We start from the raw sequence: 18,365 nt of genomic DNA on the forward strand, positions 1-18,365 counted from the left end.
CACGTATACCGGAATGGTTTCATTCTTAAGGTTCAAGGCTCTGTGTCCAAGGATTAAAAGATACTTTGGTTCAGTGGTTTTGAATAATTTGCTAAATGATTTTTAATGCTGACAATTAAGAAAGTGCTCTGCGAAGATGTATTTTTATGTATATACATGCTTGTTCCACTCCATGAACTAATGACCAGATAGGTTCTAGATGGTGGAACTTTTAAGGGTTCAGATATCTTTTACCTGCCAATTTTTTTTGTTGACGGTTGGTGGTTATTAATTTTTAGAGCAGGAGAAAACTCATCACATCATTCTGACATCTCCTCCACCCTCCACAGAGCAGCAAACCAGCAGCAACGTTACTGTCTGTGAGGGCCTCAGATGTATTTTTCTCATTTCCAATTATTTTACCTGTGATGGTTTGCATGTGAAATGTCCCCCACAGGCTCATGTGTTGAAGGCTAGGCCCCCTGTTTGGATGTGAGCGCGTATCTCAGACAAAGCACCGAGCAGGTCCAAAACGTAAATGGTGATGCATGTCCAAAGAAGGGGCGGGCCCCTGGTGGAGAGAAGAGGAGAGGAGAGGAGAGGAGAGGAGAGGAGAGGAGAGGAGAGGAGAGGAGAGGAGAGGAGAGGAGAGGAGAGGAGAGGAGAGGAGAGGAGAGGAGAGGAGAGGCAACACAGGCAGAGGGAGAAGGAGGCAGGCAGGCCAGTCTCTACAGAAGACCCCCATGGTGTGAGGTTAGACCACTGAGGACCCGTGTGAGAAGGGCACAGGCCTTGGGAAACCAAGGGGACTCATGTAGTCTGGGAGGCAAAGAGGGCACAGGGTCAGTCCATCTCAAGGAGTGTGAACATGAATGGGTTTTGGCGGGGAAGGGTTGGCATATGTGTGGTGGGGTACGTGCTGATGCAGCATCCTGTGCACACACCTGCAGAGGCCAGAGAACATCAGGTGCCCCTCCCTCATCACGTGCCTGCCTGCTTTTCCTCCAAAGGAGCCTCTGCCTCTCGCTGGCTCTAGAGCTTACTGTTTATTGAGCGCCCCAAGGTTGCTCCGCTCTCTGCTCCCCATAGGGCTGGGGTTACAGATGTGCCTGGCCACACCCAGCTGCTTACGTGGGTATTGGGCATTTGAGCTCAGCTTTCCCAGGCTCCCTCCGGCCCTCATGCCTGTGCGTGAAGCACCCTTAACCACTGAGCCATCCGTCCAGCCCCGATTTGGAGTTCTCTAGGAGGCAGCATAGGCAGCACATGGAAAAGTGACATGATCCGAGCTCTGCTGAAGGATGTCACCGTGGCTCGCGTATGAACAAATGAACCAAAACAAAGCAGGAATGACGCAGGGGACTGGTTGGCTCATGCACAGGTTAGGTGAGAGGAAGCAGCTGCCTGCAGCAGAGGAAGACGCGAGACCCAGGAAGGCTGGCCAGCTGATGAACGATAAAAATTGCTTACATTTTCTGAGCACGGGAGTGTTTATAGGCATTTAACTGCGCTGCCTTCACAAGAAACCTGTGACACAGACACTGTCTTTCTCGCTGTAGATGATAATGGTACAGTGTGAGGTCAGATCTGTGCCCATGATCCCGAGGAGGGCAGGACGGGAGCAGCCCTGGTGGGACACTCCCATCTTCCCTGTGCTGCAGCCAGAGAAGCGTGCTGAAAGCGGTAGATTCGTCTTTTTGTCCAAACTGTTACCCCTTGAAACTGTCCACCCAGGCAGACAACAGACCCTGACCGAAAGCCCCTGAGCTTCAGCGGTCCTCAGCGGTGAATCAGAAGGTCCCGTCCAGCTTCAAAAGCACTGGCCTGGCTGATGACTTGTGTCCCTCAGTTCTAGACCCCTCTTCCTGCTGAACAGTTGTTCGGTTTTGCAGTGTTCCCTAGACTGACTAGCCTAGCTGTGTGTCAGGCAGTAGGGGCAGGAAGGCCTGCATTTCTCAGCATCTAACTGCTTCAGTCCACTGCCCTTAAATCCCCGAGTGACCTTGGGTAAACTTCCTAACACCTCTAAGACTATTTCCGTGTCTGTAAAACTTGTCAAAGCCGAACCCCATCACATTATTATCAAGTTTTAAACATGGTGTAACATACCCTTCTTTATGAACTATGTGAGTGAGTGCTCAGCAAACAAACCCCTTGCAACCCAGGATGTAATGAACAATTAGAAAATGAATTGAAAGTTTGCTTTGGGGGCTGGAGAGATGGCTTAGCAGTTAAGCGCTTGCCTGTGAAGCCTAAGGACCCCGGTTCGAGGCTCGGTTCCCCAGATCCCACGTTAGCCAGATGCACAAGGGGGCGCATGCGTCTGGAGTTCGTTTGCAGAGGCTGGAAGCCCTGGCGCGCCCATTCCCTCTCTCTCCCTCTATCTGTCTTTCTCTCTGTGTCTGTCGCTCTCAAATAAATAAATAAATAATTAAAAAAAAGGAAAGTTTGCTTTGGGCTGGAGGGATGGCTTAGCTGTTAAGGCATTTGCCTGCAAAGCCAAAGGACCGAAGTTCAACTCCCCAGGACCCACATTAGCCAGATGCATAAGGGGACCCATGCATGTGGAGTTCGTTTGCAGTGGCTGTAGGCCCCAGCACACCCATTCTCTCTGGCTCTCTCTTCTTCTTTCTCTGTCAAATAAATAAACAAAAATATTTTTTTAAAGGTTGCTTTGGCCGGGCATGGTGGCGCATGCCTTAAATTCCAGCACTCGGGAGGCAGAGTAGGAGGATTGCCATGAGTTCAAGGCCACCCTGAGATTCCATCGTGAATTCCAGGTCAACCTGGGCTAGAGTGAGAACCCTGCCTTGAAAAACCAAAAAAAAAAAAAAAAGTTTTCTTTGCTTCTGGGATCAGATCCACATGGTTATTTTCAGATACATAGGTTGTCTGAAGTAAGTTCTTACCCACAAAGGGTGTTGTAAATATTAAATTGGAAGATACAGGGCTGGGGATGTGGCTCAGGATTAGAGAAAGCCCTGAATTATATTCTAGCACACTGTAAATGGTGGTGAATGCTTACAATCTATCACTTAGGAGGTAGAGGCAGGAGAATCAAAAGTTCATCGTCATCTTTGGCTATGTATACCAAGTTCGAGGCCAGCCTGAGATACAAGTGACCCTATCTCATATAGAGATAGATAAATAGATAAAGAGTTTGAGAATGTATACAAAATGTCTTGGCTCTTTGGGAGCTCAAATTCTGAAGCTTAAGAGAATCAGCTTTGTTTTTAACTTTTTTAAACTTTTGTTTATTAGAGAGAGAGAGAGAAGAGAAGGAGAGAGGGAGGGAGGGAAAGAGAGAGAATGAGTGTGCCAAGGCCTCTAGCCACTGCAAATGAACTCCGGACATATGCCCAACCATGTGACATGGGTTCTGGGGAATCAAACCTGGGTCTTTAGGCTTCACAGCAAGTGCCTTAACAGCCAAGCCATCTCTCCAGCCCAAGAGAAGCAGCTATTTTACCCAGGCCAAAAGTAAAGCAGGTAATATAAAATCATCTGCTAGAATTGGGTGTGGGGCTTTCTCACCTGTACAAATAATGGCTGATTGGGTTTTTAGCCTTTCCTGTTATAGAGAGCATTATCTCCTTTTCTTAAAATTCTGTTACTTAAACCTGATACAATCTCTTACTGTGAAGCACACCAGCCCACAATCAACATTTTTGAACAACATGTGCTTATTCAAAGCAGCAGTTTTGCTGGGCGTGGTGATACACGCCTTTAATCCCAGCATTTGGGAGGCAGAGGTAGGAGGATCATGGTGAGTTCAAGGCCACCCTGAGACCACATAGGGAATTCCAGGTCAGCCTGGGCTAGAGTGAGACCTTACCTCAAACACCTCCCCCCGCAAAAATAAAAAAATAAAAAAAGAAAGAAAAGAAAAGAAACCACAGCAGTTTCCCAAAGCTTGAGCTTTGGGTTAAAGTCCTGGGGACTCCTGAGATGCCACCATTTCTTGCCTGCTTTTACTTTTCATTCCAAGATTGTAGTTGGAAAACAAGTCCTGATACTTTAGAAGGGCTGTACTGTCATGGCCACAGATGCAAGTGGATAGATAAACTGGGGGATGATCCCCAAGGACCAGACCTCAGTGGAGCTATCCTACAATTTGATCCAAAATTCTGTGCTTTTGTGACTAATACTTGAGGCAGTATATTAAGAAATTATTTGGCAGGAAACTTAATTGTCCCCTACAGTGTCCAAACTGCTGCATCAACAGTTTATTTTTATAGTTTTGAAACTAAATGAGAAAGAGCTGGGCAAAGGAAGTTTATTATTATTGTTGTTGTTATTATTGCAGAGGACAACGAAACATGTTCTAATCATCTTGAGTATTTTAATAAAACAGAGAACGACAAAAGAAAGTGGAATGTCAATGTTCCATTGTTCTTACAGATGTACAGTTCTAAATAGTTAGAATCCCAATATGCTGAAATTATAACCAAAAGTAATCTGAATTTTATGACTAAATTGAATAGAGTGTGAAGTGCCTGGGCCCTATTTTACTGTTTGCTCCAGCATTTGAAAAGGACAGAGCAGGACCAACAGTTGCTGATGGATCAGACCTTTATCACCGAGTACTCACATCCCCCTCCTGGGGAAAAATAGGCATTGAGAACCAGTGGCTACAAAGGGACAGGCTTTGGAGCCAGCTTCTGTCTCTCTGAGTTCCAGTGTGTCTCTGCCTGGTTGGTTGGTTTGTTGTTTGAGACAGGGTCTCATGTAGCCCAGGCTTGCCTCAAGCGTACTGTGTGGCAGAGGATGATCTTGAAGTCCTTATCCTCCTGCCTCCACCTCCTGAGTACTAGCAAAAGCCATCATGCCTAGTTTACCAAAGCTGGGAACAGAACCCAGGGCTTTGTGCACGCTAGGCAAGCCGTCTAGCGAAGGAGCCACATCCCCAAGGCGCTGTGAGGCTTTGGCAGGTCATTAGCTTTGTGAGTGCTCATGCCTCATCAGACAGGTGATAACAGCCCCCACCCTAGAGAGTCTATGTTTAAAAAGAAAAAAAGAACTAAGAAATTGCATGCAGGGTGTGGTGGTTTGATTCAGATGTCCTCCATAAACTTAGGTGTTCTGAATGCCGGGTTCCCAGCTGATGGGGATTTGGCCAAAATAAACCTCTTTTTCCCCACAAGCTGCTCTTGGATGGGTGATTTCTACCAGCCATGCAGACCTGACTGCAACACTACACAACCCATAACCCCATGGGGATAACCAGCATCCCCAACGAGGATGTTCCCTCCGGAGGGGGCACAGGGATGAGGGTGGGGATGGTACCAACATGTGCTGTTCCCACACTGAGTATGTCCCTAACTAATAAGAAAAAGAAAGAAAGAAAAGAAATTACATGCAGGAAACATGTGAACCAGAGCTGGGGAGGGAGCTCAAATTGATCAAGTGCTTGCCGTGCATACATGAGGACCAAGTTCAGTCTGCAGAGTCCACATAAGCTCACTGGACACGGTGCAATGTGCCTGTCGGCCCGGCACTGGGGAGGCAGAGACAGGAGGATCCCTGGAGCTCCCAGGCCAGCAGGAGGTAGATGTCTTTCCTGAGGATGACATTGGAGGCTGTCCTCTGGCATCCAATGCACTAGGACACATGTGCATGCACACTCAGACACACATGAGCACTCACCCCTAGACAGACACACACACACAATGGAACAAGTGAAACAAGTGACCTGGAACCTGACACCATGAACAGCAACAGACGAAAGAAGGAAGCAGTGGCAGTCCCTATGCCCGTGACCCTGTGGGGAGGGTGCCCTGGTGATGCTCGGTTCTCCCTCCCCAAGCCAAGAAGCCAGACCCTTTATTCAGCAGGCATGCCAACCCCCTCTCTAACAGAAGAAGCATAAATGTTTGCATGCCAGCAACGCCGAAATAAGGGAAGAACAGAGTCCCTCAGGCTCTGCTCCTCATTTTTATTTCTCCCCTTTTGTTACCTTCCATGCCTGGTTTTACAGTGCACTGCCCGCTCTCTCCATCAAACAGTCCAGATAAGCCGAGGACATCACATTAAGAGGCCTGTGGCTCTGGCCAGTCTCATTTTTTGGTTTTTTTTTTTTTTCTATTTTTTCTGCAAACCAGAGAATATTCTTGAGTATGTGGGATCCAGGCAGGTAGGCACCAGTTCACCTCCTGATCTTTTCTCTAAATTCATTTAGCTTTGATTCAGGAATAGATAATATTTAATAAAAGATAGTCAAGTAGGTAACTAGGAAAACACAGATTGTGGGTTTTAATTAGGACTTTTATTGTGTGCTGTGTTTTGTTAAGGCTCTGGGCGGTTTGTCCCTGGTGGGAAGGTGTCTGGAGCTGTATTTCTGCGTTCCAGCAGAAGAAAACCATTACCCAAATTTATATATGAGTGATTTCATAATTTGTGGAATAATGACCTGTGATAAAGGAAAGCTGTGGTGGAAAACAGGTTGGAGACTGTTTGAATATCAAATAGGGAAGAACTCGCTGAGGCCTGCCCGCGAGTATGATTGGACTACAGAGAGCGAGCGCAGTGCCTGCTGGTGTGAATTGACAAGCAAGGACGTCTTGTGACCCTGCTGTGTGAATGTGGGGCACAGAATAATCAAAGCCACAAACCATACGGATGGTCTTCAAAGAAACAATGGGAAGGAAGCTGACGTGTCATCAAGGCTTTCTCTCATAGCCTAAGTAATCGGGGCCAATCCCAGCCATTTCCTCCCCTGCTTCCCTCCTTGAAGCCACTCTGAAGTTGATAACAAAATGTCAGGGTGACCAGGATGACCTGAAAGCTTTCGGAATTCTTGAAATAATGAGGCGTAGTGTGTCAATGTCCCCCACTCCCCAGGCCTCATCTAAGGATCACTGAGAGCAATTTAACTCGCTTGTCACTTCACTGGCCTCTCCGCTCTCTGAGGTGGGCTGCTTTTCGGTAGGGCTGGCTGGCTCTGCGCTGTCGTCCATGACTCCAGATGTCGCTTCTGCTCTGTGGCTCAGCTGGGGAGGGCGGTAGACGGGCAAACAACAGGGTGTAGACCAGAGACAGCCCTGGGCCGATCCCTGGCAGAATGCAGCAGAAAAGAAGAAAAAAATAGTTCACTCCAAGGGTGGGAGTAGGGAAAAGGTCCCGTAGGCAAAAAAATAAAAAAAGAATAAGTGTTCCTCTCTATTTGCCTAAACTTTGGGGAAATGAATATGTCATTTTAATGGAATTCACCTCATTCAAACTATATAACTCCATTACATAATGGCAAATGGAGGGAAGGAGCATTTCAATATTGATCCAAAACAAAAATCAATCAGGAGGTCATTTGTGTTTTGGTTCAATACTCAAACCTTTCCAGAGATGCAAGAAATTTTATGAGAACTTTACCTATATGCTATAATGATAAAAATTTTAAATGGTCATTTTCAGCCATATACACCCAAAGACTTTGACATCAGAAAGATATTATGTCCAGATGGGAAGGACAGGGTTCTTCTTGTCCCCCACAAAGGAAGTGCATGCCTGACGTCTTTACTCCAAGCCACTCCCCAGCCTCACACACAGCTGTCGGTGGGACATGGCCAAGAACAGGTCCCCCGGCCCCATACACTCAGCACAGCTGATTCTGAGCTCGTGGTCTCTCATCCCATCCCGGATGACGTCATCTGCTGGTTGCTGGGCCCTCCTAAGCGGGGTGCCCTGGAAGCTGCTACGTTGGCCTCCTCTGCATGCCTTCATGCCCTCCTGCTCACTTGCCATCCTCTCCTTTGCCTCAAAGTCTCCCCCATATCACTGTCAAAGTGGCCAACCTCCAAAGTTGACCACTGGCTCTGGTCATCACGTATGTCATGGTTCCTGTCACCTGGGATGGCATTAGTGGCATCTGGAGCCTGTGGACTCTGCCCTAGCCTGTCTGTTTCAGCAGCAGTACCTTGCCCACCAAGCTTGAGTGGGATCTGTGGATTCCCTCCATGCCCCCTAAGCCCAGGAGCCCTAGCCTGCTATCCCTGACCCTGTGTGCCTTTTGGTGTGTGGCTGCCTACAACGGGAATGTGTTCCTCATTCCTTACTCCTGGACACCTGTCCAGTGCAACTGGGTCTTATCCTGAGCCCTTCCCTCCCTTCCTGGGTACCATCTCCGGGGCTGGTTCCAAGCTAAAGAGCTCTTTCCTGGGCAGGGGCTAAGCTTTACATGTGTCTGCCATGTAGCTCTGGCCACTCTGGGTCTTTCCTTCTCCTATGGGGAAAAGGACACAATGCTGGAACCCCAGTAGCCAGCAGCATATATACTGGTAACATGAGAGAAATATCAAGTTATCAGTAGAACAGGAAAGCTAATGGAAAATAGCAACATCAACTCCTGGCAGTTAAAATGCATTTCATTTTCTGGTGTCAAGAGGAAGAGAATGCCTTGTTAGATCAACTAATCTAATAAGTAGAGAAAAGGAATGAAATTATGCATTCACCTTCTGTTTCCACTTGCTGGCAGAGAAACCATCTAATTGGATTTTCTCTTTGAGGAGAACTGCAGGATCACTCCTGTCATAGTTCCAATGCAACCTTGTCCATCTGCCCTTCATCCTTTCTTCTGGTGGCCTTTGACTTCCAGCCACTTGTCACTTGGAAATATAGCTCAGCATGCCTTGCTTGAGGACCTGCTTGGTTGTACTGAAGCACGAGAAGGGAGATGGGATACACGTCACCCAGGAGAGAGGGGGAGTCCTGGGCACGAGGGACAGGGGCTGTGCTCTCGTCAACCAGTCACGCACTTGTTCATTCACTCATCCCTGTCTGCTTGGCACAGCCATCTGGTTCTTGGCACAGCATCTATAGCAAGTGCTCAGCAAATACCAGCTTCCCAGCTGGTGAACTCTGGTTGCTCCACTGGACAGTTAAGAGCACAAGGTGGAAATCCAAATTTCCTGGGCACTGCCACGAAGTGTGTGACCTCAGGCAGGTCAGTTGACCTCCCTGCACCTTGGCTGTCTCCTTTAAACTGGGATTAAGAGCTGGGCATGTTAACACATGCCTTTAATCCCAAGACTACAGAGGCAGAGGTAGGAGGATCGCTGTGAGTTCAAGACCACCCTGAGACATTCAGACTAGCATGTAAGGCCAGGCCCAGTGGCCCATGCCTGTAATCCCAGCACACAGGATGCTGAACCGGATCTTGTGCACCAGGCCAAACTGGACCACATAGGAAGACCCTGCCTCAACATGCAGAAAACTAACCAACAGACAAAAAGAATAGCAGCTAGCCCCTACACTAAGTGCTGTAAAAGTTCACGAGAAATCCCTGGCTTAGCAAATGCCAGGCTCAAAGGTAATGGGCAGTAAACCTTAACTAGAGAACGAGGGAAGGAGAAGGCTGAGCAGGCTCCCTCAGGGCTAGGGGGACACCATCATGGTGTACCTTCTTGATGCAAAAAGTAGGCGAAAGCTAAACATGAAATACACCAAAAGAGGAATGCTGCACAGGAAGTCAAAGGGGCTGTGCGGTGGGGTGATGTCGGTGGAGGGAACATGTCAGATACAACATGAGTAACGGGCCGTCTAGGCATACGGGAGTTAAACTAAGAGAAGAAGGAAAAAAAGGAACCAGTTACATGGAAAGCCATGTGAAGAATGTTCCAACACAGGGCATGGGACATGCAAAGACCCTCAGTGGAAGAGAGTCTATAGTTTTCTGGGACCATCCCACAGGAGGTGTTGGCTGGCGAAATCATGAGCCAGAGAGAAAATTACCCTGGTGTGGGTAGGATGTGTCCATGGGAATTGGAGTTGCCAGTGTCACCCTTGAACTTGCCCAGGGCTGTGCTGGGAAAGCAGACAGACCACAGTACTTAAGAGCTCTCTAAACTCTAAACTGAGCTCTGAGCTCTAGAGAACACTGTAGCTACTTTCCTTCCCCTCTCCCTTTTTTCCTTCAATGACATAGTTTTAAAAACTGGTAGTGAGCTTTACACCCTCCAGACTTTCTTGGTTCCTTGGTTAGCTGAAAGACATCTGTGACAAGCTACCTTTTCCCTGTTCCCAGCTGGCCTGATGACTACTTCATCCTTTTCACACATGGAGCAAGGCTTTATCCAGGAGCATCCATGTACACTGGCCCTCACATGACATCTCTCTGTTCCATAGACTGCTGCACATGTGACTCTCCTGATAGTAAATGATCATAAAGTCATTTGCTGAAAATAGGGATCCAGCATTGTCAGGACCCAATTTACTAAATCATTAATAAAATATGATCTGAGCAAAGTATTAATGAATAGCAAATGGCATAAGAAGTGAAACGCAATTTAAACTATGTTTAACACTTTCTTCTTTCTCTGTAATGTTGGAGATGGCCAGATCTCCTCTTTCTGTGACCACCAAGGCCACAAGAGTTCATGCCTCAATGGGGCCACGGGCTCTGAGCGCTGCTTGGTGCTTTGGGGCCCATCTTCTTATTCCCATGTCCTCTCTCTGCCCCATTCTCACGAGGCCATCCTTTTCTGAGACCCACTCCCCAAGTTCCCATCTTGACTTCACATTCCTGTGTGTGTGCTTCCTTGGAAATCACTCTGAGAAGCTCTGTGGAGCTTCCCTATGCCTGCTCATTGCCCCTGTCCCCTTCAGGGCCACCAGCCTCCTCCACCTGCCTGGAGCCCTCTGCTATGTGAGTACAGTCCACCCCCTTCACCAAACTCCTCCCTTGAAGGCCCCATTGTTAGCTGCGCCTGCCCTGATGGGTCCTCTTCTGACATCCTTTGTTCTGCCCCTGACCCACCAGCAGGGCTGGTACCTTCCTGGGAGTGGGCCTGCCCAGGGGTCCTGCACAGCTCAAAGGAGGTAGAAACTTCAAGGATGGATATTTGAGAGTTAAATGCCATCAAGAGAGCATGTTTTGCAGAGGGAGGCACTGTGTGGGGCTCAAGAGAATCCGCAGGCCACTGCAGGGCACATGAAAGACTGTCTGCTTTATATTTTTGGCACTCCCTTCTCTAACACTCGTTGTGAAGTATAGCACAGCATAGACCCGCTGCACTGACCTAACTGATTTAAACCAGGCATGTCTTGACCATAGCAAAACCCATGTAAAACGGGGAGATCGCCTTGATTCTGAACTTGGCTGGGAGAGCGCTAAGGCAATCTGTCTGTAAGGAAAGTGCTCCTTGTATACTATGTTAGCGGCATTCCTTCCCCACACCCCTTCCATGCTTATCAGGGTGCTGGCCGAAACCCCAGCTTGGAAACAGCTCAAGCCAAAAAGAGGGACCTATGAGAGAAGAAAACTAGCAGCAGCCCCACCACACCTGGTCTGGTCTCTCTCTCTCTCTTGTCTTTATCCCAGCAGGCTACGAGCTTTGTCTCTTTTGCATGAGGCCCAAGCTGGAGGCAGCTCTGTAGCTGCCTTCTGAGCAAAAGCCTCTCTCCCCAAGCAGTCTCGGCTCCCAGCATGCTGTGTGGGAGATTGTGATTGGTTTAGCTTGTATCACACGTTCATCTCTGGACCCTGGGCTGAGAGTAGAGAGACCCTCAGGACCAGTTGTGAGACCAGCCTTTATTAAAGACAAGCTTAGACTTTACAGCCTTGTTGCCCCAACAGATGAAACTGTTTCGGGCCATTTCTTAGCGTGCACCCACCTGGATCCCAGATTTCAGAGCCCTCAGGTGGCTTGTTAGGGCCATTCACTGCCTGGGAGTCCCTCCTCGGTCCACCACTCACTCCTGTGAGCTGTGGTGTCGACTGCCTCTGTTAGGGCTCAGTGATGGTCATCGCCTTCGGCAGCACCCTCCACTGGACTCCACCTAACCCGAAAGAGTCCACTGCTACTCAGTGACAGCCCTCCTCACTGGAGGCCACGTTGTCTGCCACCTGTGCAGGCCACAGTGTCCTCAGAGGCAGGAGTTGGTCGTGCTTATCTTTGTATCCCCAGCAGCAAGAACCTGTACACAATAGGTACTTCGGAGGAAATCCTTTTTATAGTTGCATGAAATGGGATAAAAATGGTGCAAATAATTTTAAAAGCTATAAAATCATTTAAAGTCTACCTAACTTGAGCTCTGCTGTCCTCACTGAAGACCTCATGAGTTGAATGGGTTTTAGTGAGGATACACAGGAGAGTCCCTTATTCAGTTTGTCTATTCATTTTTTTAATATTTTATTTTATTTTATTATTTGAGAGAGAGAGAATGAACCTGTCAGGGACTCTAGCCACTACAAAAAAACTGCAGACATATGCACCACCTTGTGTATCTGGCTTTGCATGGAGGATACTAGAGAATCAAACCTGATCATTAGGCTTTACAGGCAAGTGTGCCTTAACGGTTGAGTCATCTATCCAGCCTATTTTTTTTTTTAATTTAGCTTCATACCTACATCACTGCTTTTAATATGATACCATTGTGACACTCGGCAAGATTTCAGTATTGATGGCTGGTTCTCTCACCTGTACGGGATACAGTGGGGACACTACTATGGATCCAGAGTGCTTTCTTTGGCAAGTGGTCTAGCCATTAATTCTAGTCTGTGCAGCTCTGATATCTAGGTGTGGTTTTCTTAACTTGAAAATCCGCCTTGCACTAATTGTAGAAGTGGGGGGCGGGCAGGCACATGGAAGCAATGAGATATGAGATATGAGATGTGATAAACAAGGGGACCTCCACAAATATTTCATGGGCGATTGGGTTGCCTCCAAACTCTTTCAGCACAACCTGCCCAGGTAAAACCTGCACAGGTAAAGCCATTACCTGTAAAATTAGGAGGAGGTCAACCCCTTGCCGCCTGGGTTGCAAGCAGTGTACGGGTGCCATGCTCAGCTCATCTGGGTTGTTTGTTTCCACAGGGGTCTCATCGCCAGCGGGTTCACGGAGACCCATTATCTGCAAGATGGCACCGACGTCTCCTTCACTCGAAATTACACGGTAACTAAGTCCTGCATGTCGGGGAGAGCAGAAGGCTGCGTCACGCCGGCTGCGCTTCCACTGTGCGGCTGTGTGGTTCCGGGCGGGTTCTTAACTTGGGCCCCCAGAAGGGCTGCGGCAGCCAGGCATCGTGGCTGACACCTGTCATCTGAGCTGCTGAGGCAAGACAGCCACTGAGGCTGAGAGGCCAACCGGGGTTACATGAGGAGTTCTAGGACAACCTGGGCTATAGAGCGAGACTCTGGCTCATAAAAGAAAAGAAAAGGAGAGGAGAGGAGAGGAGAGGGGAGGGGCGGGGAGAGGGGAAGAGAAGAGAAAAGGAAAGGAAAAGAAAAGAAGAGAAAAGAAAATTTCTGGTACCTTCCAAAGCTACTTTAGAAGAGCTTACCCCTGCCCTTGGCCAGGTAGGGATGTAGAGCAGGGCTCATGTTAAAGCCACCTTGCAAGGTCTATGTGTTATGGGGGATGGGGGCTTGTGTTGGGAGTTCAGGGAAGCCTTTCAACTCCAAGCCCTAAGTTCATGTTTGTATTCAACCAAAGAATTGGGCAAACCAAAGTGAGGAGGATAATTATTAAATTATTATACTTATTTAGGGAAGTAGGAAACCAAAGGAAGGGAAATAGATACTTTGTGTGGTCTGAGAGCCCATGTGATGGGCCTGGAAGAAAAGTGAAAAGAAATTTAGAAAGAAAAGAAGAGAAAGTACAGAGAGCTCCTACCATGTGGAGGGCCGGAGAGGGTAGAGAAGGGAGGGGGCTCTTTCTTCCTCTCAGCCCAGCTGGGCCAAGACCAGGGGAGACCTACCAGAACCTAGAGGTTCAGGAGTGTTGAACAGGCAAGCCAGGAGAGCCCTGGCCCCTGGTGAGGGTCTGTTTACAACCTTGTTACAATGGCCTTCATCTTTTGGCTCAGATGAGTCAGAGTGACAGCTGATTGGTCGGGGCTAGGGGCTGACTCCCAAAGGCCAGCCATGATGTAACCAACCACAGTGTCAGGATCAGATGTAAGTTTCAGGAAAGGGGACCTCCCTCCCAGGGAGGGGCTGGGCTTGTTTTGTGCACCCCCTTTAGGCAGGAGATAAGGAAAGGCCAGACTCTGCTCTCCAGCAAAGCACAGACTGTAAGGGCAAAAGACATTGCTGCTTTTTTGCTTTCAGGGACCCAGGCACCCTAACTGCCTCCTATGTTAGGGCCTTTGGGAAATCCTTTTTAGAAGACGCAGCTGGAGTTAGAGACACTCTGAAGGGAGTCCGGCTGGCGCTCCAATTCGCTTCCTTCAATTTTAACAACATGCAAGAAATTAAAGGAGAACTGACCCTATTTAACCTTTGACAAATGTATCCACAGTGGATGGTTCTATATCAAGAATATTGCAATGTGACCTGTATCACCTCCTTGACAGCTTTTCTTTTACACAGAACTTCAACAAAACACCCATTTCATGTGTGCCTGCACCATGCGTGTCTGTGAGCCACCCACATGGCCCACAGACAGAGGATAAAGTTAGTGCCTTCCGAGACCAAGGAAAATTAGCTGCTTTAAATAGCTGTGGGCGTTTGTTTTTAAAAAGAGCAAGCTAGAGGAAGTTTTCCATTCACCACTGAAGCATGTGGCCCAGCATGTGGCCCAGGACTCGGGGTAGCACATGGCACATCCTTCACTGTCCCCAGGGTCCCTCCTGCCTCGGTTTTAGTACAGCACTCTTGAAAACACCTTTGCACGTGGCACTCACAAACAGATGCTTCCTCATCAGGAACACAATGGGATGAGCTTCTGAACTCCCTCAGCTCCAAGAAGACACATGGAAATATATACATTTAAGAATTTTTGCTAGTTTTTGTCAAGCTTAAAAGGGATGGCTGGGCAGTTAAGGCACTTGCCTGCAAAGCCTAGTGACCCGAGTTCAGTTCCCCAGTACCCATGTAAAGCCAAATGTACAAAATGTTGCATACATCTGGAATATATTTGCAGAAGCTAGAAGCCCTGGCACACTCTTTCTTTCTTTCTTTCTTTCTTTCTTTCTTTCTTTCTTTCTTTCTTTCTTTCTTTCTTTCTCTCTCTCTCTCTCTCTCTCTCTCTCTCTCTCTCTCTCTCTCTCTCTGTCTTTCTCTCCTTGAAAATAAATAAATTTTAAAAAATATAAAAGCAGAATCAGGAATCATCCCAAGGAAGAGACCATGAGGGGATATTAGCTGGATGTGGTGGTTTATGACTATAATCCCAGCACTTGAGAGACTGAGACAAAAGCTTTGCAGTGAGTTCAAGAATAGCCTGGGCAATATATTGATTTCCAGGCCAGCCTGGGCTACAATAAGACGTTGTCTAGCAAATAACAAAGTTTTAGAGTCAGAGCACTTGCTTCTGAGTTAGAACCACAGGACCCCAAAGGGCTCTCAGAACCTAAAGAGAGAGCCAGGTGCTGGAGAGAAGGACAAGAGCTGGGCTGGAGACAAGACTCCATGGTTAAGAGCACTGTCTATGCAAGCATGAGAACCAGATCAGAGAGGCCTAAGAGACCACTCCAGTTTGACCCTCGGGACTCCCCTAAACAGCTGGGCATGGCCACACGTTTCTGCAACTGAAGTCTTAGAGGAGAACAGAGACCTGAGAGTCCCTGGAGCTCACAAAAAAAAAAAAAAAAAAAAAAAAAAAGGTAAGCTCTGGGATCTGTAAGAGACTCTGGCTCAAATAAGCAAGGGTGTGAGAGCAATGGAGTCTGACACTCCAAGGTCCATTCTGCCCACCACAGTCGAGTGCACCTCGCTACAGGCTGGCACATGGTCCTGCATGGGCACACACACGTGCACTGCACAACACACACACACGCATGCATGCCAAAAAAAAAAGAGTGCCTATAATTGGAATCTCACAAAAGCTGACACCCAGAATGTTGTTTCCTGTGTGAAGGAGAAAAGAACTCTTCCAGTCTCAGAGGAACAAGAAAGAATTATCTGCTAGGTATCCTGAATTGAAAAGATATTTCACAAAAGCAGAAAAATTGGAACCTCCTAGTCTCATGTGTGTGTGGGGAATAGGCTGGTCCGTGTCCAGGTTTTTAACACCATCATAAGATTGGAATTCCCACTCAAGATATTGACCTCAAAACCCATCCCGAATCAGAGAGGCCTGCATGGGTCCCAGTGGAAGCCAACCCTAAATTGTCCCACAGGGGTGTTTCCACGGCAAAGATTACGTGAGATGCCCATGCAAAGAAAAAAGAGGATAATAAAAATATTAAAATGATTCCCAATTCAAAAATCACAAGCCAAACACTGCACAAAGCCACTGCAGGTGAGCATCAGTGGACAAAAGAGAGAATCTGTCCTAAGAACAGAGATAATAGAAAATCCAGAGGGGAAAATGTTTAAGAAGAACAGAGTAAGTCTAATGGAATTCCACAATGAAAAAAATATATATTTTAAATATAGTTAAGAGGCAATGATTAAATAGATTGAAGAAAGACAGAAGTCTTGAAGAAAATCTATGCAGTCCCAAGCCAGAGGAGCAGGAGCGCTCCAGGATCGTTTGTGGAGAAGCTGCTAACAGCAGAGATGAAATCTTATAAAACTGCCCTAGTCCAGGGAGATTCGTAACAAGTGAGGAGAGTTGAACCAACAAAGAATTTCTCATTAGCAATCCTGGAATTAAAACTGCAGGGAGCTGAGGGAAAATTACTGTCACCCTCAATTTTCTAATGAAATTACTTTACAGAAATAAGAGTAAACCACGCATGTTTATACAACAATGCATACAAGAGTTTACTACACTTAGATCTAACTGCGAACATCTACCTGAGAATGGCTAACATAATGTCTTAATAAACTAGAAACTGAACACAAAGGTGGGACATCAGAGGCAATTGTAAGCTAAATAATTGCATTGACTAAATCCACTTAAAATAACAGTTATAACAATACTGAGTAAATTTAGATGCTTTGAAAACAAGACAAAGCAATAGACTTGGACTGGTTTAAAAATTTCCATTGTGCTAAAAATAATAGAAATGCTGATTAACTTTGGTACGTAAAATATGCTGTGCCCTGTCTAATTCAGCATAAGGACTTAAAGAACAGAAAAATAGAAATGCATAATTCCAAATAGTAAGGAATGAAAAAAATAGTTTATCAACTCAGTGCAAAGCAGGAAAGAGGAAAAGAATGTAAAAGAAGAAGTGGAGTAAATAAAAAACACAAAGCAAAATGAAAAAATAAGACAACACATAAATCTTATTGTATAGAAATAGGTTGAATCAATTTGTTAAATTTAGAACAAAGTTCAGTAATATAATTTTATTTTTCATATCCCATATACAAAAAGTTATGACAGACATGAAAAAAGGGAGATAAATCTTAATTAGAAAACAAAGATATATTGGCATGCTCCACACCAGGCAAGAGAGAGAGAGAATATGACCCATCAAGGGTCATTAGGAAAAAACAATTCTAAAGGATGGTGAGAAATTGTATGACTACCAGCAGAACATCCTTAAAATATATAAAGAGAAATTGAAGGAATCTGTGACCTTTATATTTAATGACACATTCACCCAAAATTAAGACTTCAGCCCAATTCCTAAAGAATCACATCAACTAAACACTAGGTGTTATGGGCTAAAGGTTTTTTTTTTTTTTCACTTTTTAATAAACTTAACTTTTAAAAACACTTTTTATGAGAGAGACAGAATTGGCATGCCAGGGCCTTCAGCAACTGCGATCACACTCCAGGAGTGTGTGCCGTCTTCCGTGCAAGTGAGACCTTGCACACTTGGTTCACCTTGTGTGTCTGGAGAGTTCAACATGTGTCCTTAGGCTTCACAGGCCAGTGCCTTCACCACTAAACCATGCCTCCAACCCAATTCAATGATCTTTTTTCTTTTTTTTTTTCCAAGGTGGAGTCTCACCTTAGCCCAGGCTGACCTGGAATTCACTCTGTAGTCTCAGGGTGGCCTTGAGCTCACTATGATCCTCCTGTCTCTGTCTCTCAAGTGCTGGGATTAATGGTGTGAGCCATCACACCCTGCTTAATTGAATGGCTTTTTAAAGCCTCCAAAACCCACATACAACTTAAATTCTCTGGATGACAAGTTGGTACAACATAAGTCATTAGCTAAGGCATTAGAAATCCATACAACTTAAGTTCTCTGCGTGACAAATTGGTACAATGTAAGTCATTAGGCATTAGAAATCCATACAACTTAAGTTCTCTGGGTGACGAGTTGGTACAACATAAGTCATTAGGTAATTAGAAATCCCTGGTATTTCTAAAACCTAGATGGGAGATTACAATATTCTCTTGTAGAAAGGGAGGTTTAGAGAATGAGCAGAATTTAAAAAAAAAAAAAAAAAAAAAGACTATTGCCAGAAGATCAATTAAACCCAAATCTGGCCATTTCAACATTAACCTTTATAAAATTAATCAAAGAGAAAAAATCCAAGAAGATAATATCAGGAATGCAAAGAGGGATATAACTGCTTTTTATTTATTTATTTTTTTTTTAATTT

At 46.2% G+C, this 18,365-nt stretch overlaps 1 protein-coding gene across 4 annotated transcripts in view; it reads left to right on the top strand.

Moving 5' to 3' along the window:
• Positions 1 to 18,365, top strand: part of Adam12 (ADAM metallopeptidase domain 12) — a 304,232-nt gene that overhangs the window by 164,977 nt on the left and 120,890 nt on the right. For all 4 annotated transcript variants that reach the window (XM_045142322.1, XM_045142323.1, XM_045142324.1 and 1 more), the window contains one exon: positions 12,786 to 12,864. In XM_045142322.1, the coding sequence (XP_044998257.1) occupies positions 12,786 to 12,864 (79 nt within the window). The remainder of the gene's footprint in view (positions 1 to 12,785; positions 12,865 to 18,365) is intronic.

This window comes from Jaculus jaculus, chromosome 1, assembly GCF_020740685.1.
Source record: "Jaculus jaculus isolate mJacJac1 chromosome 1, mJacJac1.mat.Y.cur, whole genome shotgun sequence".
In the NCBI taxonomy this organism is placed as follows: domain Eukaryota; kingdom Metazoa; phylum Chordata; class Mammalia; order Rodentia; family Dipodidae; genus Jaculus; species Jaculus jaculus.